This window comes from Dermochelys coriacea, chromosome 17 (assembly GCF_009764565.3).
Source record: "Dermochelys coriacea isolate rDerCor1 chromosome 17, rDerCor1.pri.v4, whole genome shotgun sequence".
NCBI classification, from domain to species: Eukaryota; Metazoa; Chordata; order Testudines; family Dermochelyidae; genus Dermochelys; species Dermochelys coriacea.
The window spans coordinates 3,629,753-3,651,686 of record NC_050084.1 but is presented as its reverse complement, the minus strand read 5'-3'; the positions used below and the strand labels follow the sequence as shown (position 1 = coordinate 3,651,686).

General features: G+C 47.3%; 1 protein-coding gene across 7 annotated transcripts in view; it reads right to left on the bottom strand.

The window, feature by feature from the left end:
• The window catches only part of P2RX5 (purinergic receptor P2X 5), a 35,517-nt gene extending 13,634 nt beyond the window's left edge, over positions 1-21,883 (bottom strand). Inside the window, exons 1-4 of one of the 7 annotated variants that reach the window (XM_043499526.1) lie at positions 21,378-21,883; positions 11,131-11,394; positions 3,698-3,848; positions 1,132-1,203 (exon numbers count right to left, since the gene is read on the bottom strand). In XM_043499526.1, the coding sequence (XP_043355461.1) occupies positions 1,132-1,182 (51 nt within the window). In that variant the 5' untranslated portion in view covers positions 1,183-1,203; positions 3,698-3,848; positions 11,131-11,394; positions 21,378-21,883. Of the gene's footprint in view, positions 1-1,131; positions 1,204-3,697; positions 3,849-6,809; positions 7,647-7,919; positions 9,795-11,130; positions 11,976-12,103; positions 13,669-21,377 lie in introns of those variants that run through there. The other 6 variants (XM_043499525.1, XM_043499527.1, XM_043499528.1 and 3 more) reach the window with 6 other exon arrangements.
• Between the last annotated feature and the right edge of the window lie 51 nt (positions 21,884-21,934).

The window sequence follows — 21,934 nt, the reverse complement described above, 5'->3', positions numbered from 1 at the left end:
GCCTAATTTAGGACCCAATCCTGAAAGGTGCTCAGCCGGAGTTAGTGGGAACTGCAGGTGTTCAGCACCTCTCAGATTGGGGCCTGTAACAGGGGAACTGTCCCCTTTAAGGCTGGCAGGGACTAGGGGTCAGGTAAGTGTTGGGAGAGAGGAAGTGATCTCAGGGAATAATTAGTGTTTGCAGAAAATCCAGGGTACTGTCTCTTGTAGCGTAGGATGGGGACAGGATCCCCTCTCTCCTAGCCAATCAAGGCAAGCTCTGGGAATGAGAGCAATAGACATTGTGCGCCTGTTCCCTTATAACGATGGAGACATAGCAGGACTGCTGCCCTCTGCCTGCCCAGGGAGAAAAGGACTAAACTACAAAGCTGGGAGAAGCTGGTTTAAGGCTACAGCACATGGGCCCCAGGAGATTGTCTGTGGGACTCCTGAACAAAGGAGAGGAAACTTGTCTGAATCAGCACATAGGCCCCACGAGGAAGGCTGGGGAGTCCAGAATGAAGGACAAGGTTTGTTGGCCCAACGGGCTAAGAGAATTTGTATTTGGGAGAAGACTAAATAGGTAAGACCTCACAAAGGGGGATCCTATTTTAAGAATTCGGCCTGTAAATTATTGTAAAAAACTAATAGGGATATAAGGCTGGGTGCCTGCAGGGCTATCTCAAGCCATGAGGAGGTGCTCTGAGACCACCCCCAGCTACAGGTTCTTTCTTCTGCAATTACTGCAAGAGAGTCGTCCCTCCACAAAACCTAGGATTGTTTCATTTGGACTCCACTTGATCTCCTCATATGACCACTCTCCCTTAGCTAAAAGGTTACCTTTCTCTAATGACTGCATGCTGTTATGGCCTGATTTCCAGTGGTGCTGAGATCCTGCACTTATCATTGAAGTCAATAGAGAATATAAAGCGCTCAGTACCTCTGAAAATTAAGCCAGCTGATTCTGCACTCCCCAAGGGCTAATCCACTTCTTCTCTTGTCAAGTTACTCTTCTACAGGCCTGAGAGAACCCCTGCCCGCCAGCTATGTTCACAGCCACTCAAGTATTCAAGTTTCTCAACTTTCCTCTTTGTTCATTCGTACCCATATTTTCTGCGGGGGAGTGAAGAAAGTGGGGGCAGTTCTTCCTACCTCAGGGCATGTGTCCTGCCTTTGATTTGGGGTCACAATCAGATTTGTCATAACGAAGAAAATATTTTCACCCTAATAAAAAAAAAAAGAAAAGAAAATTTATAAAACCTTTTTAAGTCCTAGGATCCACTTTAAAACATTAGTGCTAATAAGAACCCATCACAGCAGATATGTTGTTTTATAATAATAAAACCTAATTCTTATCTAGCACTTCTCAGGTGGTAGCGACTTCAGCTGATCAATCTTTCCCACTAATCTGATTCACTCCATAGTTTAGGAGGCTCCTGGTCCTGGAGTCCTCATGGGCACAAAGGGCTTGTCTACATTGGCACTTTACAGCGCTGCAACTTTCTCGCTCGGGGGGTGTGTGAAAAAACACGCCCCTGAGCGCAGCAAGTTTAAGCGCTGTAACGTGCCAGTGTAGAGAGTGCACCAACCCTAGGAGCCATGCTCCCAACGCGGGGAGCTACGCCCCTCGTGGAGGTGGGTTTTTTAGAGCGCTGGGAGAGCTCTCTCCCACACTCTGCTGCGACCACACAAACCATGTTAAAGCAGTACTGCGGCAGCGCTTTAGCATGTGCGGCCAGTGTAGACTAGCTTTTAAAAATACATTTGGCTCTAACATCACATCCTGTTTTGCTGCATCGATTATTACTGGGGCCAGCAACCAGCAGCACCTGGGGCATTTGGGAGTGGGTTTGAGTGAAATGCATTAACCGTGAAGCATAATCAAGAGGATAAACCAAAAGCTCTGGAGACGTTGGGAAGCAGCATTTATCAGCTCCGTTCACTCTCCTTTCAAAGTACAGTCCCTTCTTGTGTCAGCTCTATGAGCAGCTTCCATCTGATGACTGAACAAGTTGGGATAGAAAAGAATGTGTGTTCATCTAAAGGTTCACCACCACAAACACTGCTGCTATGACAGTGGGAGTCTCCCAGTATTTTCCAGTAACAATCCGGTAACTGGCGCTGCAGCAGCTTGCTGCATTACTGCAGGAGACTGCAGTATTTGTGATAAAGGAATCAATCACAGCATATTTTGCTTTATGATTTTTTGCAGAGCAAACCACTCCCTCCCTCCACTGAACTGCGTGAGGCAGCTCAATGTCAGACTGAAACATAAGGAACCGTGGGAATAAGCCATGACAGTAACTTGCAGCTTTTTCTTCCTTCAGATACACCCACTTTTCCCTATTCATCCCACTCTGATCCACTGAAACACTGCAGAGAAAATAACGCCTGGGCCAAAATGCCTGTACTCTAAAGTGCCATCTCTAGAGATAGGGGTGGACATTTTTTTAAAATGCAGTACACCAGGGGGCACCCCAACAGAGTGACACATAGTAAGAGGGCCAGTGGCAAATCCTGGCGCATGAGTCATGTGAAAAATAACTATCAGTGTCCCTGTCTGATTTATGCGGCTGGGTACACACCCGACACCTGGTCCAATGGGCATGAAAGTCCTGGATACCACCTAGGGCAGACAGAGTTTCAGGCAGTGCAACCATTTATCACACAGAGTCTTATTGCGTGTTTCATGTCGAGCATCTGACTGGAGGCCATGTTTTTCACATCAGCGATGAGATTTGGTTTTAAAGTGCGGGTGGGCTAGTGAGCCGTGCAGAACACTGGTGCCAAATTTGAGTGAATGCAGACTGGGGCATGAGATGGAAGCTCTTATTGGTGTGCACAACTTCACTGGATAGAAAGGGTAGCAACAGAGGGGCTGCAACACGCTGCCAAGTACATTGCTCTTGCTTTACTGTCCTCTGCACTGCCTCAGCGTTTGCTGTCTTGTAAAAGTCTGTCAAAAACTGGGAAGGGTCAGACTTTCAGCCCTGCCCCCCCCCCTTTTTTTTCTGCACATGCTTTTGTGCACATGCAACTGACGGTGCAAACAAAAGTGGACATGCAAATGGCCACTGGTGAATGCAAGTCAGATAGCTCCCAATCCAGTCCTCAATTATCCAGTATGTGCACTCACAAGGGGTGCTCCCAAACAGGGGCCAGCCCACATTTGCAGGTACAGCTGGCCAAGGACATGGGCACATCTGACACTTGAACTGAATCGAGCAAGGAGCCAGGAGGGTTAAACCAGACCCTTCATTTAAGCAATTCACATACTCAGCACCCTCATCATCTGATGCGTCCACCTCCTCCTCTGGGCTTCCCCTAGAGTTCTCAGAGAGGCACTGCATTTATTCATGCCTGCTCTGTTCAGGTAGAGCCTAATCCAGCATGTTGCTTAAGCATGTGCTTAACTTTAAGCAGGTGAGCAGTCTCAATTAAGTCAATGGACTATTCACCTGCTTAAATTTAAGCACATGCTTAAACGCTTTGCTGGATCAGCACCCTGGCCTGACATCCATCCAAGGCCGATAGGAGGCTGGCTGAACATTTGTTGGAAAAGGAGGCACAGAGCTGAGATTCTCTGGTAGCCCCTCTCCTGGGCATTCACAGAGCTACAGGGACTAGCAATCTTGCCAATAGCGACCAAGCAGGAATTAGCCCCCCAGTCTTTCTAGCTAAAGAAAGTGAGAAATAAAGCAAAGGGGACTCAGCAAACCTGTGGAGGAATGACGTAATCGGCAACATCCCACAGCCTCTCCCCCAGCTCCGAGGTGTTGGTGAAAGCCACGCCCTTCAGCTTGGTGATGACAGAGCTCTGGATAGAGGTGTCCAAGTCCTGGTAGCCTTTCTTGATGACAAACACCCATCTGTGAACAATACAGCAGGCAGCAGCATTAGCCAGGACAGCCAGCCAAATGGGCCAACGTGGCAAGTTAGCCAGAGAAGGGTTGTGCCCAGGTAAAGCACAGTTCAAGGATAAATCAGAATATACAAGTGATACCTAACCCCTCTCAGCCACAGCTCCAAATTTAGGTTAAGCCCTTTGATGCAAGTCCAGCAAATCCCCTAATGACCTCAACTCCTGAATGTTTTCAATGCACCCAAAACACTGTGGCTAATAGAATATGCAGCACTTTCCATCTGTCAACCTCACAGCACCTGCCAAGGGGTCAGAGTATCATTATTCTCATTCAACACATGGGGAAAAATGAAGGGAAGCAACTTGCCCAGCATCACACTATCTCAGTGGCAGAGCTGGCAATGCAACCCAGGCCTCCGGACTCCAGGTCCCCTGCTCAGCTCACCATCCGCAGCCAGGTCAAGGGGTGCTATTGTGTATCTGGTAGCATATATGGCCCAAGCCCAGGTAATTCTTACGCAGACAAAGCTCCCATTGACTTCTATAGGAAAGAGAGAAGGTCCTGGCTCTATCTGTTGGTATCATCCTGCTCTGCTATATACCTGGGATTTACGGACTCCTATTACCGATGTCATTTGTTTTAGGAGAGTCATTTTTTGGCATCTGGCAGACGTATTTACTGGAGACACCCAAGCAGCCCCCAGGACTCTGCCTGGTCATACAGATAAATAATACGCATTTTATAACCTGCCACAAAATTGCCAGCCCTGCAGCAGGTCACTGCTAGGGTGATGCAACCCAGGAAAGTGGGCAGGGATTTGCTTAGAGAAATCCACAGGGAATATTTGCATTATCCTGGAGTCGTCACCTCAGCACCAATGCCATCTTCTGAGCAACGCACGCATCTCCGTTGGCTCAGATGCTGCCAGCGTGAGGAACAACTCTCAGAGTAGCAGCCGTGTTAGTCTGTATTTGCAAAAAGAAAAGGAGTACTTGTGGCACCTTAGAGACTAACAAATGTATTAGAGCATAAGCTTTCGTGAGCTACAGCTCACTTCATCAGAGTGTGGCACAGACTTTCCTCGAGAGACTGAGAACACGAGTCCCCCCCACCAAGACATTATGTAGCAAACAGCAGTCGGAGAGTGCCGCCCAGTACACTGGCAGCAGCTGATCCCGTTGTATGTTGAAGTGGGGCTTCCAGGCGTGGATGCTTAGTGGGGTTTAGCAGATCAGACTGGGAGCATTAAATTCACTCCACTCCCTCCTTTCATCCCCAGAAGTCAGATCTGTGTGTTCGTGAACTGCGCCCTGGGCCAACTGCGGCAGGAGTGCAGCAGCCATACGGACAACTCTGGCTGCGGGAAGAGTGTAACATCTCCATAGAGGCATAGGTAGGGGTGGGGAAAATCCAAAGGCTGCTGGTCATGGACAAAGACAAAGGGAGCTTCACAGAACTGCAGCATTTACCACCCCAGGTGAGACCTGGTCTGGCAAGTCTGGTCTCCTGCCTGTGGCAGTGGGAAATACCAGAGAAGCAATCCCCCCACCCCAAGCATCATATACCCAGTGAGCTGGGCCACGCTGCACAAGGTTCCTTCCTGCCCTGCTCAGCTGGCACCGCGAAGCCTGAGGTCCAATTGCCTCTCTCCTAGCCTGCAGCATTGTTCACAGAACTATCCAGCCCCTTTCTAAATCTAGCTCTGGTATTTAGGCCAATTACAATCCTGGTGTAAGAAGGCACCTAGGTGCTCCTGAACTTCAGTGAGAACTGCACCCTCTTTATGCCAGGGCTCAGCCTGTACCTTAGAATTTATGATTACCACACGACCCTAGGAGGCGGGACCGAAGTCTCAGCCTGCCTGAGCATCACCATCCTGGATGGGGGACCAAAGCTCAGGCCTCACCACCCCAAGCTGGGGCTGGGGGCCCAAAGCCGAAGCCCAGGGCTTCAGCCCCAGGCAGGGGGCCTGTAAGCTTAGCCCTGCGGCCCAGGGCTGAAGCTCTTGGCTCAGCTTCAGCCCCAAGTGGTAGGGCTTGGGCTTCAGCCCCGGGCCTCAGCAAGTCTAACACTAGCCCTGGCGAACCCATTAAAACAGGGTCGCGACCCAGCTTGAGAACCCCTGCACTAGGCCCATCACAGTCTTAAACTGCTGTCACATCCCCTCTGATTTCTCCTTCCCAAGATACCTAATCCTCTGCTTTGCAATCTCTCATTGCACACAAGAGCTCAAACTAGCCTTCCTTCCTCACCCTCCTTGGCCCCTTTACCATTTGGGAAGAAGGGTCTGTCACTGATTCCCACTAGGATCCAACTGTTCGGTGGGGAATGGAGAAGTAGAGCCCTTGTAGAACTGAATGAGGCGCCTGCCAGCTCCTCTATAGGACTGCCCCAGAGTTAGGGCAGTCAGTCGCCAAGACAATGAATCAATGGAGAACCTCAGGCAAGTTAAATGACCAGGTTACAGACTGGGTGGGGAGCAGGCAATGTTTGTAGGAACCCTTGGAATGCACTAAGGACGGAGCATGCCACTGAATGCAGCAAGAGCAAGCAGCTGCCATGAGGGCTGGGGATAGCAACATCACATGCCTAACTCATGCCTGCTTTTAGAGGCAGATTAAGAATAAACCAAGAAAGCCTCCCCACCCCGACCCCCGGAAAATTCTCAGACTTTCTTGTCTTCCCAAGAAAACCAGCTCTTTGCAGTGAGGACTTGACAGTGACCCAGTTTGAGGCAGGTCTCTAGCTTCCCCCATTTGAATGTAACAGGGCATCCAGTGTGGGCAAATGTGCCCGAGCTCCAGGGATGCTCATCTGAACGGACACTGGTGAATAATAAAACCATCATACTAATGCCATTGGTCACTGTGCCCGAGATGCAAGCCCTGCCTAGCAGCAAAGGGGTCAACACAATAACAATCACATTTAGCTATATGGTACTACAGGGATGCATGGGGCTATACACACCAATGAAAGGGAACAGCCCATTCACCCAGTGTTTTCGATGTCTCCCAGGCAGAAGTCCTCTTTTCTCAGGGGAGGGGGTATCATATCTACAGGATTCCTCCTTTAACAGCTAAAACATGCCAGGCTTCTGAGACTCCACCCCTCCCCTGTTAACGGACGTACACACAGACAGCAACTGTGCACCTTTCTATAAATAAACCTAACCAGCAGAGTGACTCTGCTATATTTATTCAGTTATGGTGGGGGAAGGGGTCGGGACACTCAAAGGACAAACAGCTAAGCTCTTGTTTTTGGTTGGAGACTCTTACAAATAGCATCCTGGATCATTCTGGGAAGCCCCTGATACTCAAGGAGGAACAGCACATGCATTACACATAATTCATCAGTCTGTTGAGACATGGAACTTGATCATTCAGGGCCTGATCCTGTAAGGAGCAAAGCATTGAGTTCAATGAGAGCGCTCAGGATGTTGCAGGACTGGATCCTCTCTGAGCCGTGCTGGAGCCGTCACCATGCCAACCAGTCCTGCTCTGAATCACTCACGAGGCAGCAGACATGCATACCACCTCTCTCCGCGTTCCCATCACTGCCCCCTATTCCGGTTTGCTCAGCTAAGGAATTTGCCACTCAGTACTGGCCCATTTTGCTCTCAGTTCAATCAGACAGACACTGTTACACCCACAATCCTGCATTTAATAGAGTCACACGGAGTCAAACCTCACCTGGCATATCCTGATTGTCAGCAATAATGGCCACAAACACTTCAGCTTCTAAAAGAAGTTAGCTACAGTGGTTTGGGACCATAATTACAGAATACTGAAATAAATAATACATCATAAGGCAATAGTAACATTTGCTCTATTTTTAAACCTAATTGTAATGATGGAGGGGAAAGCTAAATATTTCTACTGGGGGAATCTAGATATTAGCCTCTTGCATTACACAAAATCCCTATTTTGATTAGAAAGTTCAAATATTCATATTCAGGCAGGTAAAGCATTATAGAGCCCTCCCTGTACATACTGTCTCTCGTAACAGCCACGGCACCAAGCTCCATTGAGATGTAACTGAGATAGTATCTACGCACAGAGCGACCCTGACCGCACTTACCCCACCAGGTAAGCCAGGATGGACAGCTGCACCACTCGATAGAGAATCCCCACCTTCTTGTTCTTTGCAATGACATATTTTTCGGTTTTATAATCAAAAAGCGACAGACACAGACCCTTCCAACCGACCTGCCCCATTCTTTCTGCTCACTCTGCATCAGTGACAGATTGAAAAGGCAGCACTGGATCATTCACACATGCTTTGCACTGAAACCTGACTACACCAATCCCTGTAAAAGACTGCAGATTTCCACCCTCCTTCTCAGCTGCTGTTAAGCAAGCAGAAGCACCTTCCTTACAGCCAGTACTGCAGGAACAAGAAAGGGATTCTCACTGACCTCCTATGCAAAGAATTCACCTGCCCAGGCACAAGTCCCTGATAAATTCTGTCAGCCCCAGAAAGTGCTGGATTCTCTTGTTCCTTTCCCCACAATCCAGAAACAATGATAATTAAAACAGGTTTAAGGCTGAGCCTTTAAAACCAGAGAGCTGTATTCTCTCTCTCTCTCTCAACCTGAGGAGTCAAATCCTAAAGTCCTTGCTCACTTTTATTCAGTCTTTATTCTGGCAAAACTCTCACTGACTTCCTTGGGAGTGTGCTGAGGCAAGGAGAATTTGGCCCATCTGGAATAATCCAAAATTTCACAATGGCAGAAACGCCCTCTCCCAGCACAAAGAGCAATGCAGGAGACTAACCTACAGATTTTATAAAAACAATGAGGAGTCCGGTGGCACCTTAAAGACTAACTGATTTTATGATTGTCTGTAGCAAGTGGCTAAACAACCAGAATTGAAAAACATAAAAATAAATATGACTAGATTACAAAACATATTTTTAGAAAAATAAATTATTTTAGCCTATATTACAATCAGCACTTGGGTTACCAAACCAAAGTATTTTAACCGATAGATTTTATTGTACATTTGGTAGGTCAACTGTTCGTACTAGTTGGTGAAAATAAACTAGTCAGTGTCTAGTCAATATGATTTTCTAACTGTTTAGAGGAATGTTGGAACACCAGATCTGCAGACAAGCAGGGGAATGGTTGTTTTTTAAATTACCGTTTCCGATAGAATAATTTTAAAACAATAATGGAAAAGTTTCTATAGGTCTTAGGTTTTATAAAAGTTTATTTTTCACAAGACTTAAATGTTGGTCCAAATGCATACCCTGAAAATGCAATAAAAACTCCCTCAGCAATTCTCTCTCTCATTCTGTTTTCTCTGACTACAGCTATCATCATTGTCCTGCCCTGAAACAAGACGCAAACATGACAATGTGGATGAGTTTCATTTTCCATTTTGGGGTCTTAAGACCCAAATACTATTCTTATACTCTTCTAATTGTTTTTTCCCCATTTGCATGATGCTCTTTTCTATGACAATGGCTTGAGATGAACTAGACTCTGGTTGTGGTCAACCAAGCAGCCACCAGGGAGGCACACAGTAGAACACCACTCCAACTCTGACCTTGTTTATAAACTGGAAGAACTTGCAGTTGTGGCAGCCTTATAGCTCATGAGTACTGGTAACTCAGGACAGTCCCAAACCATTCTCTGCCATATGTTAACTTTCTGCCTGTTTCTTACTTCACCCTTTTTTGATCAGTCCATTTAACAGCCAACTTTGGGCCTCAGAGGCACAGGAGCTGGGATAAAAGAGTCTGAGGCTTTCTAGGAGCAAGAAAGGCTCCTGCAACAAATAATTGACCAAAACAGGGACACTTTTTTGAAGGAGGGAGTTACAGATGGGGAGCAGATTGGTTATTGAGATGATGGGAGGCAGAGAACATGACCCATGTAAATGGGAGTTGCCACATATCTTCTCTATCTAGGACACTGCTGTGCCCAACATTGGTCCAGAGCTGCAGATCTTGGCAAGGGACCAACACCCACGGCTGAGGCTCCCTCCTTAGTGATTTTTCCTTCTTTACACAGTGTGATTTTTTTTTTAGGATGGAGAGAGATGGCTGTTCTAAGACTACAGGATGTGCACACTGAAATATAAAACAGGATGAAAAATAGTAGCGTCAAGTGCACAGTGCTGGTTCTCTCTGGAGAGGACATGTTTGGTTGAAATAGAGCACAAAGAGAAAAATACAATTGTAATCTGCCAAGGCAGAATTTTTCAAATATAATCCATTAGATTTCTCCTCTAATTCTGGCTGTGGCTTTGCAGTCAGTGCAGTGTAACATAATGAAAATCAGAATCAGGCTGCAAGTTGCCATGGTTATAAATAAGTTGAAGGATTTTTATTTTATTTTTAAATCAGAGGCATGAAAATAGCATTTGAAATTTGATAAAATCAACTGCAACCTTCGTCCTTCTAACATGTGTCGACCCAAATTGGGCCTTGAATCCTGGGGTCTGAAAGGAAAAGGACACAGAATCCCAGAGAAACACTGGAAAGGTGTTTGGAGCATTTTTACCTTTTGAATTATTTCTTTTTTTTCCTTGTAGTGTTGAACCAATGGGACCAATTCCACCTTGGCTGGCAGAGTGAATTATTTTATCTCATTCCCAGACACTCTTGGAAAAGGAGCACCTGGAAATACGATTCCTGGCATCTCCATGCAAAGTGACTGGCAACACGTCATAAAAACTGGGATTCCATCTCTCCAAGGGGGCACCCAAACCTGCCTGCGAGGGTGGGGAAATGGGAAGATATCCAGATTCCAGAAGACAGCCAGGTATTTTCTGTTTATTTCCCCAATCCTGCTCTCATTAAACCAAATGACAAAGCACCTATTGGCTTTCAAGAGAGAAGAATTGAATCTAAACTCTGCAGGTTGCTTCCCAGTCTTGTTAACACTCTGGTTTGGTGAAACAATACCCGTGACTCAACTATCTCTCACCAACAGCTGCGCTGACACCCTTTAATTATGGTACAAGCTGACCTGCCCTAAAGAACAAGCTACCTTATAATGACAGGTTTCAGAGTAGCAGCCATGTTAGTCTGTATCCGTAAAAAGAAAAGGAGGACTTGTGGCACCTTACAGACTATCCAATTTATTTGAGCATAAGCTTTCGTGAGCTACAGCTCACTTCACCGGATGCATTCAGTGGAAAATATAGTGGGGAAATTTTATATACACAGAGAACATGAAACAATGGATGTTACCATACAGACTGTAACAAGAGTGATCAGGAAAGGTGAGCTATTACCAGCAGGAGAGTGGGGTGGGGGGGGGAGAAGAGAACCTTATAGCTACCTTATAGTTCACCAGCTTTCAGGTTACATCATTTCCTCATTCTTCCAGTGCTCTCCTAGTCCTTGAATTATCTATATTGCATGTAGCACATTCTACATGGCCTTATCATCATCACTGGCTGAAGTACTTGCTACTTCCCCTCCCCCTATCCAAGGTATCAGTGGAGAAGGATTGTGAACACATGGTGGAGAAATCTTGTGGAGCTGAGGAAGTTCTCATAAGACAGTGCTTGATGGATTAAACTGCTGGCACCATAAAGGGAAACTGAAATGAAATAAAAATACACAAACAAAATCATTTGGAAGACTGAGTGCAGTAGTAGACGGAACAGTCAGCATTTTGCAATGCTGCATTCCAGTGCTTTGACCTCCTAATGCCAGCCAACAAAAGCCTTGTTGGGGGAAATGTTAAATCAATGGCCTGAAAACTGACAGTTTTTAATAAAAACTTGCCTTCATGTTAAACTAATGTCTCAAAGCAAAAATCCTTCTCTTGGCTACGTGTGGCAGGTCTCTGCTCCACTGGTTAGTACACATATGCCTCTTTGCCAACATGCTTCATGATTGACATGGAGGAATGAGAAAGGAATTCAGTCTTCAGAGCTCATACAACCCAGGGCTACTCTGTTGAGATGGCCAACAAGGTGGTCCAAACTAGTAGTGGTGATTTTAGTCCTGTTATACTTCTAGGAACTGGACTGAGGCTCACCAGACTCCTTCATCACAGGCTACCATCAGATGGTAACACATTCCAGTCATTACTCAGCCTAGGCAGGACTCAAATCTGTGACCTGGAGAAGAAAAAGTTTCTTGTCTCCTTAGCAATCCTCTGAGTCAATCAGTCCCCTCTGACTGAATGCATCCGATGAAGTGAGCACAAAAGCTTATGCTCAAATAAATTTGTTGGTCTCTAAGGTGCCACAAGCACTCCTTTTCTTTTTGTGAATACAGACTAACACGGCTGCTACTCTGACATCTGACTGATCCTGTCTCAAACTTGGAGTCTGACTATGCATAGTGATGATCAGAGGTGGAATATTTGCAATGAGCAAGTTACATGCTATTGAATCACTACAAGAGGCTCAAATGTCCCAGTTGCAACAGAACTCTGGAGCGCACTACAGAGGATGTTCTACTCTAGAATTAGTTTCACACATGTTCACCACCCCACAGATGCAGCATTGAGCACTGGCTTCCAGGAAGTTTAGCATTGCTAAGTCACCTCTTAGCACTGTTAAGTGGTCTCAGGGAATTCTGAACAGGAGGTGCCCTGTAGATTACTGGGCTGCTCTTTAGATAGCACATACTCTTCTAAGTCACCTGGTACAGATTGTATTCTCCACAGGAAATGGAGTTAAGGTATAGCCCACACTAGAGTCTAGACAGGTTGTTTGTGCCTCATTCAGGAATCAAGAACACTTTTTGCATGGAAAGCTTAAGCCCTGCATCACCCTGTGCAGGAGGTCTGGGTAGCACCCTATTGCACTGTTGCAAACCCTCCTGAATGCTTAGAGAGCTCCAGGATCTCCACAGTAGCACATCTTTTCACTCTACCAATACTTGGGGTGAGGGAAGGGGAGAGGGACAGGGAGGACAGACCCACATCAAGCAGCTGGGAGCGAGTCCAGCTAGGGTCTGGCAATTAAAGAAGCTGAATGTCATTTGCAAGTCTCGGTTCTTGAATGGCAACTTCAGCAAAGAGCAGCCTCTTTCCCTTTGCTCTGTTTAGAATGGATCCCCACTATATTGACAGGACTGAGCAAATCTATATTACCAGGCTGACTTACTGCACAGCTATCAGTAGGATCTAAATGAATGGCAAGACTAGCTGATGCAGAGATGGTTCGCCAGGTACCTAAGGATAAACCAAGAGTGTTTATTCCCACATAGGGAAAGATGGCTGAATAAGACTGATAGGAGAATAAGGTATCGAGCATGAACCAGTTTGACATCACTGAAGACCTAACGTAATGGTGCACAATGGCTCTCAGACAAAGCCAGGAAAGACGTCACTGTCACCCACCTATGGACAATGGGAGCCCTAAACTGAGGCTTGGCTCAGATGGCAGCAGGTCACAAAGCAAGTCCAGCCATGGGATGAGGATTCCACCAACTGGCTACGTTTGCTCCAAGAGAGTCCAGGGCAAGGTAACACAAGGACATACGGTGAATTTTGTCTAATCCCAAATGGTAATATTGCTATGTCACAAATCCACTCTATTATAATGGTACGGTTGCCTTGTGTGTGCGCGTAAGTACAGACAAGGCAATAAAAAGCAAGGGTCAGTGGCTTTTAACCTTAGCCCAGTTGGCTTTCCTGTTTTAACCCCTCCTTATGTGGTCCACACATCTGGCAGGGTTGGGGGGGGGAGAATTCCACTGAATAACAGTGAGCTCATGCAAAATGAAAATGTAACAGCCCAATGCTCCCTTTCCTGCAAGACGAGGTGGATTGTAAGGCTTTGGAATTGGTCTTAACCACACTCTTGGGGACTATGTATGTACAAACCTCAGTGCTGGTAAGTTTTTTTTTAATTGTAACTGATTAATCCCTTTAGTGCTATCCAATCACTGTGAATGGATTTGGCATCCACTACAGCAACAGCAACTGTGGGGAATTAAATCATCAGATAGGGCATGTCCGGTTTACAAGTCAAGGAGCCTTATAATGCATTTAATAAAGAAAAGCTGCTTGAAAGAAAAATAGTTGGACAACTGCTAGAGCCATACTTCCAGCTCCCAGACAGCTTTAGAAGACAGCAAAAGTGACTGGAGGCATCAGGGAAGTTGCATACAAGGGGACACTGGAAAAGAGAAGTGTAGGAGGTGATATAATAAAATAATGAATTGTATGGAGAAGGCTGGCTCCCCTTTAACCTGTCCCATAACACAAGAATATTGGGACACATGCTGAAATTAAAAGGCAGCGAGTTCAAAGCCAATAAGAGGAACTACTTTTTAAAAAGCTACACAGAATTAAAGTGTGAAACTCTCTGTTGCAGGATGTCATTGAGGCAAATAGCAAAGAAATATTTTTTAAAATATCAGATGCCTAAAAAAACCCTGCTTCTGTAGTTACACACAAACTCCAAAAATCCTCATGTTTCAAGGCATAACCTGCTGATCATCAGCTGGAGTTAGGAACCACTTCTCCCACTCATGCACTTCCTCCATAGGATAATATTGCAGTGTTAATTGTGTTGTAGAGCTGTTACACCTTTGCTGAGCAGGAGCAGACGCAAGATGTCACAGGTCAGTTTCCAGCTTGGAGCAGAAATCGGTGAAACAGGATCAAGTATTTTGTTTATAGCTTGTTTATTTACAAGATCTACATTAGTTTTATTTCCTTGGTAACAAACGGGCAACTCCCTCTTTCAGAAGCCCTAGAGAAAGGAACCACTGCCTTATCCCAAGAAGCAGCTTCCGTGGGCCTCTACGTTTCTCTAGGGTCTCACGCAAAATTAATTATTAAATACAAGGAGTACTTGTGGCACCTTAGAGACTAACAAATTTATTTGAGCATAAGCTTTCATGAGCTACAGCTCACTTCATTGGATGCATTCAGTGGAAAATACAGTGGGGAGATTTATATACACAGAGAACATGAAACAATGGGTATTATGTTCTCTGTGAATATAAATCTCCCCACTGTATTTTCCACTGAATGGATCCCCCACAAGTCTCCTTAATGAACATTTCATCTGGGTACTTATACATCAACAAACCCTATTGGACAAACCATTAGCACATTTCAGCATAAAATGGAGCTTTGCTCCTGCCTATGAAGCAGTTAGCAATGGCCATTGTTGGGAACAGAACACCTTACTACAGCCAGTATTAAGTTTGTCTACACAAAGAAATTATTCCAGAATAAAGTAGGATGTGAATTTACAGCACTATAGTTATTCTGGAATAATTCAATTATGTGAACACTTTTATTCCAAAATAAGAGTGCCTCTTTCCAATTTAACTTAATCTACTTCTAAAGTAGATTAAGCTAAATCAGAAAAAGGCACTCTTATTCCAGAATCAGAGGGTCCACATGAGGGGGCGTTATTTCCAGAATAGTTTATTCTGGTCAATTTCCCATTGTGGACAACCCTTTAGCCTGTTGCAGTACTACAGTGCACACGACTATAGGAGAGAGTGGAAAAAAAACCGGTTACTTACTTTCTCATAACTGTTGTTCTTCGAGATGTGTTGTTCATGTCCATTCCACATTATGCGTGCACGAGCATTGGAAACTTTTTCCCTTAGCAGCTCCTGGCAGGACCCCCGGCTCCTCGAGTGGCGCCACTGCGCCCCGCATATATACCCCTGCCGGCCCGACCCCCTCCAGTTCCTTCTTGCCGGCGACTCCGACAGAGGGGTAGGAGGGTGGGTAGTGGAATGGACGTGAACAACACATCTCGAAGAACAACTGTTACGAGAAAGTAAGTATCCATTTTTTCTTCTTTGAGGGCTTGTTCACATCCATTCCACATTAGGTGAATTACAAGCTTACCTCTGGAGGAGGGTAGGAGTCACAGAACAACTGCTCGAAGGAGCACTCTGCCAACTGCCATGTCCTCTCTGGCCTGCTGGTTGACCGCGTAGTGGGTCATGAAGGTGTGCACCGAGGACCAGGTGGCTGCTCTGCAGATCTCCTGGATCGGGACCTGTGCCAGGAACACCGTGGAAGTCGCCTGTGCTTTGGTCGAGTGGGCCGTGACCGCCGGGGCCAGAACACCCGTGAGCTCATAGCGCGCCCAGATACAGCTTGTAATCCAAGATGAAATCCGTTGCACTGACATTGGGAGGCCTTTTAACCTCTCAGCCACAGCCACAGCCACGAACAGCTGCGTGGATTTGCGAAAGGGCTTGGTGCACTCCAAATAGAACGCCAGCGCTCAACGCACATCCAAGGTGTGCAAGCTGCGGTGACTCGGGTCCGTATGGGGTTTCGGGAAGAACACCAGCAGACAAATGTCCTGGCCCAGATGGAATTGGGAGACCACCTTAGGGAGGAACTTGGGGTGCGGCCGGAGCTGCACCTTGTCCTTGTGAAATACTGTGTATGGTGGCTCAGAGGTGAGGGCCCTCAATTCGGACACCTTTCTGGCCAAGGTAATGGAAACCAGAAATGCCACCTTCCAGGAAAGGTGGAGGAGAGAACAGGTAGCGAGGGGCTCGAAAGGGGGTCCCATGAGTTTAAAAAAGACCAGGTTAAGGTTCCATGGAGGTCCTGGAGTGTATTCTGGACCTCGGGGAGCAGGCCTGACTCCTGGAGCCATGCCAAGCGCCTCATGACCACCCCGACGTGATTGTTCTAGCCACCGCATCTGCCGAATCCAAGGAGGACTGGAGAGAGGTCTTGGCTACTCCCTTGCCCTCGTCCACCAGGGCCGTGAACTCCTGTTGGGAACCTTGCAGGAGGTTGTCCTTAAACTTCCCCACCGCCACCCAGGAGTTGAAATTGTGCCTGTTGAAGATGGCCTGCTGGTTAGCAATCCTCAGCTGAAGGCCCCCAGATGAGTACACCTTTCTACCAAAAAGGTCCAGGCGTTTCATCTCCTTGGCCGTAGGGGCCGGGGCCTGCTGTCCATAGCACTCCCTTTCGTTCACCACTGAAACCACTAGGGAGCATGGTCTCGGGTGGCAGAATAAGAACTCATAGCCCTTAGATGGGGCAAGGTATTTACGCTTCACTCCTTTAGCCGTTGGAGCGCTGGAGGCTGGGGTCTGCCATATAGTCTTATAGTTAGACTGAATGGTCTTAATGAGCGGGAGCGCTATTCTGGATGGCCCTTCGGGGTTCAAAATGTTCACCATGGGGTCCTCCTGCTCAACCGTCTCCTCAGCCTGCATCCCCAAATTTTGGGCAACTCTGTGCAGCAGTTCCTGGTGGGCTCTATAGACTATTGGTGGAGGGCCAGATACCTCTGTACCCGCCACGGCCTCATCGGGACGAGGAGGTTAGCTGCTGCTTGACCCCCTCTGCTTGGTCCTCCTGCTCCCCATCTCCCGTGGCAGGGGCCCCTGGCTCAGGCTGGGGTGGGAGACCATGGGACAGCACCGGGCTTGGTGCCAGACTCTCTGGTCTAAGCTGGGGGGATGCTAGAGGCCTAGGTACTGCTGCCTTCGGCACCATCTGGCATCGATGTGGGGACCAGGACCGCTGCACCGAGTAACTTGCCCTGGACAGGGCCCCTTGGAGCTCCTGATAGGCCCAGGGGGTCCAGAAGGGCCAATGGCCTGACGGCCCCCATTGAAGTTGCCAGCTCCCCTGAGGGTCCCTGCTGTTCAGGCCCCGGTGCGGGTTGCTATAGCAGCGGGAGCTGGCGCCGGACTGCGGCGAAGCCAATCGCGAAGGCCATGGCGGTGCCAACGATCTGCGCCAGCGAGAGAATGAACGGCTCCTGGCTGAGCGGGACTGGGACCGGGACCGGTGCTGGCGTTCCCTGGACCAGGACCATCTGTGGGAGACCTCTGGCGAGAGCCGTCTCAACTCATCCCGGTGCTGGTCTCTGGGCGGTGGTGGAAAGCAGTGTGCCCTTCCTGGCGCTTCTTCATGTCGACCCGCTGCTGGCACCGCAACCTCCTTCTGGGCCGCTGGCAAGTGCGAGCCTGCGGACTCGGAGCTCGACCAGGACCAACTCCGGGAGCGATGCCGGGACGGTGTCCTCGAGTGGCACACCATTGCCGGCTTTCCCCTCGACGGCGCCCGAGGCATGGGTGCCGGAGGGGGCTCGCTGCCGACAGCTTGATAAGGTCCTTTGCGGCCTCAGGAGGTGCCAGACGTAGAGGGCTGATCTGTTATGCCCTTGAGCCCATCGTCCGCACTGAGCTCAGTTAGGTCTGGGCTCGGTGGGATTGTGCCGCCGGGACTGCCTGTATCAGCACTGGTACCGCAGCCTTCCCGCTCTTGTCGGTGCTCGGTGCCTTGGAAGGTGCCAACCTCCTGTGCGGGGAACGACTGCGCCTTCCTTTCGGCTGCGCCGGGGGCTGCACCGGGGAGGACAATCTGTGCTGGGGCCTCGCCTGGTGCTCCGGGGCCGACAGTTTATGGTGCTTCGCCGGTGCCGGGTCTCCCGATAGCTCCAGGGCACTATGCACCGAGGAAGCCTGATCCGGAGTCGGGTGCTCTGGGCCCGGCGGCTGCAATGCGGCCTCCATCAACAGTTGCTTTAGGCCAAAGTCTCTTTCTTTCCTTGTTCTTGGCTTGAACGCCTTGCAAATCCTACACCTTTCAGTTTGATGTCCGTCCCCCAGGCAACGTAGACACGAGTCATGGGGTCACTAACTGGCATAGGTTTGCAGCATGTGGCGCAAGCCTTGAAGCCGTGGGCCTGCAGCATGTCCCGCGGCCGGTGCTGGAGGCTTCTAAGCACCTATCAGTGTTCACAGTCTATACGTAAACGAACTGATAACAGCTACTCTAAAGGCTAAGGGACTGCTCTTCTATGAGAAATAGAGAGAGAGAGGTTGTTCCAACGCCGCCATGGACAGTAAAAAGGAACTGGAGGGGGTCGGGCCGGCGGGGGTATATATGTGGGGCACAGTGGCGCCACTCGGGGGACCTGCCAGGAGCTGCTAAGGGAAAAAGTTTCAGACGCTCGTGCACGCAGCATGCGCACACCTAATATGGAATGGACATGAACAAGCATTCAAAGAAGAATAAGTCCTTCATTCATTTAGCAAAGCCTGTTTCCTACTGTATGGAGGAAACTCCAGATCCAGCCAGATAGTTTGCCAAAACAAGAATCATGCAGCAGGAACACCAGACATTAGAAAGATCAAGGTATACTGTTCCTCATTCATCCATCACCAATATCACCAAGGTAAATAAAGATATCGAGACATGATGGATAGAACAGAATCAATGCACAGCACAACAGATTCATTTGTACTAAAGGTATGTTTGATGCAAAAGGGAAGTTAAAGATTGGGGATTCATAGAGCAAAACTCCAGAGACACAATCTAAAACAAAGCCGTGGTGAAGATGCAGAACACCAGAGCACAGAACCAGAGCTCTTAGAGAGGAGCAAGGCCTATAAGGATTGAATGAGCTAATGCACCCACTTCCCCAGTGCAGGATTGGTTTACAGTATTACTACTGGACTAACCTCAGTTGGAAAGCCTGTATAACCTCAGTTATACAGAGTAGGTCAATGGAGTTACTCCAGATTTAAAGGTTTCAGAGTAGCAGCTGTGTTAGTCTGTATTCGCAAAAAGAAAAGGAGGACTTGTGGCACCTTAGAGACTAAAAAATTTATTTGAGCATAAGATTTTGTGAGCTACAGCTCACTTCATCGGATGCATTCAGTGGAAAATACAGTGGGGAGATTTATATACATAGAGAACATGAAACAATGGGTGTTACCATACACATTGTAACAAGAGTGATCACTTAAGGTGAGCTATTACCAACAGGAGAGTGGGGGGTGGGGGGGAACTTTTGTAGTGATAATCAAGGTGGGCCATTTCCAGCAGTTGACAAGAATGTCTGAGGAACAGTGCGGGGGTGGGGGGAATAAACATGGGGAAATAGTTTCTCTTTGTGTAATGACCCATCCACTCCCAGTCTCTATTCAAGCCTAAATTAATTGTATTTAGTTTGCAAATTAATTCCGATTCAGCAGTCTTTCCTTGGAGTCTGTTTTTGAAGTTTTTTTGTTGAAGTATTGCCACTTTTAGGTCTGTAATGGAGTGACCAAAGAGACTGAAGTGTTCGTCAACTGGTTTTTGAATGTTATAAACTGATGTAACTGAGATCAGAATATGGCCTGTATTCTGGTACCCACTATTTCCCTTGGGAAGCTATTCCCTAGTGATGCAGATCTCGCTTTCACGACTTTTTCCATTATGTCCCCCACTAGATTCTCCTTTGCTCAGTTTTATCCCATTACTCGTAGTTACAACCCCTTGAATGACTCTGAAGAATTCCTCTCCTGATCCTTGGAGTCAGCACCATTTAGGTACAGCATTAGTAGAAAATTACTATTCTCCTCCCCAGCAAGGGCTTGATTCCAGGCCCAATGAAGCCCATTAATGAGAGTTTTTCCACTGACTTCAATGGGCTTTGGATCATCTCTAAAGTTGACAACTGGCCACACCATAGCTAAGATGCTATTAACTGTCCAAAAACATTGCTAACAGACTCAGGGTTGTCATTGCTGCCTTGTGCCTTTCCAGAACTTCAGGAGCGGCTACCCTTAAAACCTCTGAAAAGCAGGGAAATACAACGTTAAGGTAAATACCACCCTTGCAATGCCACCTTAACACTGACCCCTTGAGCTAGCAATAGCCACTGGGAATGGCTCAGAAAGGGTGGTGCCATTAATAAGCAGACATGAGGAAGGACTATAAGGACATGCCCTTCTTTGTGTTGTGTTCCACTCCACAAATTTGAATTCCAGCATTTATCTGCATTCCATGCCACGTAGCTGTATTGGGATCAGTTGGAGCAAGTTGGAAGAGCTGTCATTGTGATATGCAGAGTGGTGTAAGTATGCCTCATTTCAACACCATATTCCATAAGTTGTGTCAGCAGAGGTGCACAAGAGTGCTGACAATCCCCATGGCAAGAAGACAATCAGGCTGGGATACAAAACAGTTGTCTCCAGGGCTTAGCAAGAGGTGAGTGAAGGCAATGTTTCAGAGGAATCCTCAGGGCAAGTCTGGGGTGGTTTGTGTTGAGTAAATTCAGTGTCTGAGTGTAGGCCAGGTGCAATTAACTATCGATTGCTGTGCCCGACTTAACCCCAAGTAACCCCAAGCAAAGAGGTATTACTTTGTCCTAGTGTTCCTGTGCTCTGTTCCTGAAGAATGCTATCACATCTGTAAAGGTAGAGGGCTAGTATGTGTGTTATTGGTATGTTGCTCAAAGAAGGCAGAATTAAGGTTGAGTTGTGAGGGCGGAATGCACCTTAACTATGTATTTCCTGATTTTTAGAGGTTTAAACATAGCTGAACTCACATTCAGGGTCAAACTCTACCCCAGCCCCTCTTGCAGCATACCAATTTCCAAAACCATCTCTCTACACATGTAAGTTTTAGAGCACTTAGATCATCATCATCATCATCATCTGCTTATTGAGAAAAGAAGAGACTGTATCTGAGAAACCCCTTGACCAAATGACCCCAACTGGCACCACAGACTCCTCATTTCCTATTCCTAGCATGTCCGTCTACAAATAACCTTCTTTCATGTGGTGAGCAGCCAAGAGACATATATCAAGGTTGGGTTTTTTTTACTCCAGACTTACCAAATATGATCTTACTGTAGATACTCCTCGGGGGCTTTGGCACTGCACAGCAGCAGTCTCTTCTGTGTGAAATGGAGAGCGTAACAAGGTGCTGAGTGATTTAGGAAAAGCTGGAAAAAAGGAGACCCTGCTGGAAGAACTGGTGGCTTCTTTCAGTCCCTTCACAGTCAAATATTAATAGATGCCTGTCCGAACTGAACTTCCAAACACTGCGAGGTTTGCCGATTGCTGGAGAGAAAGCAGAGAACAGACTCCCCGCTCCCAAAATGAGTCAATCTGATTCTTGGCTAAAAAGAATGTTTTAAGAAACCTCAAAACAAGGCAGCCCATTATGATTCCCCCACTCCAAGTACTAGTGTGGATAGTACCTCTCCTACAGTCTTCATTTCAGTTACCCTGAAGCATCACAGGTTGTCACAGCACAGCTCATCTGCTCTGCACAAGCCCAGCATATCCCCAAGTTTGGGCCAGTGTGAGCCAGCAGTAAAGTCATGCACAAACAGAGCTCTCTTGCAGGTTTTTATTGTGAGAAAGCCACAGTTAAACAGATTTTAAAA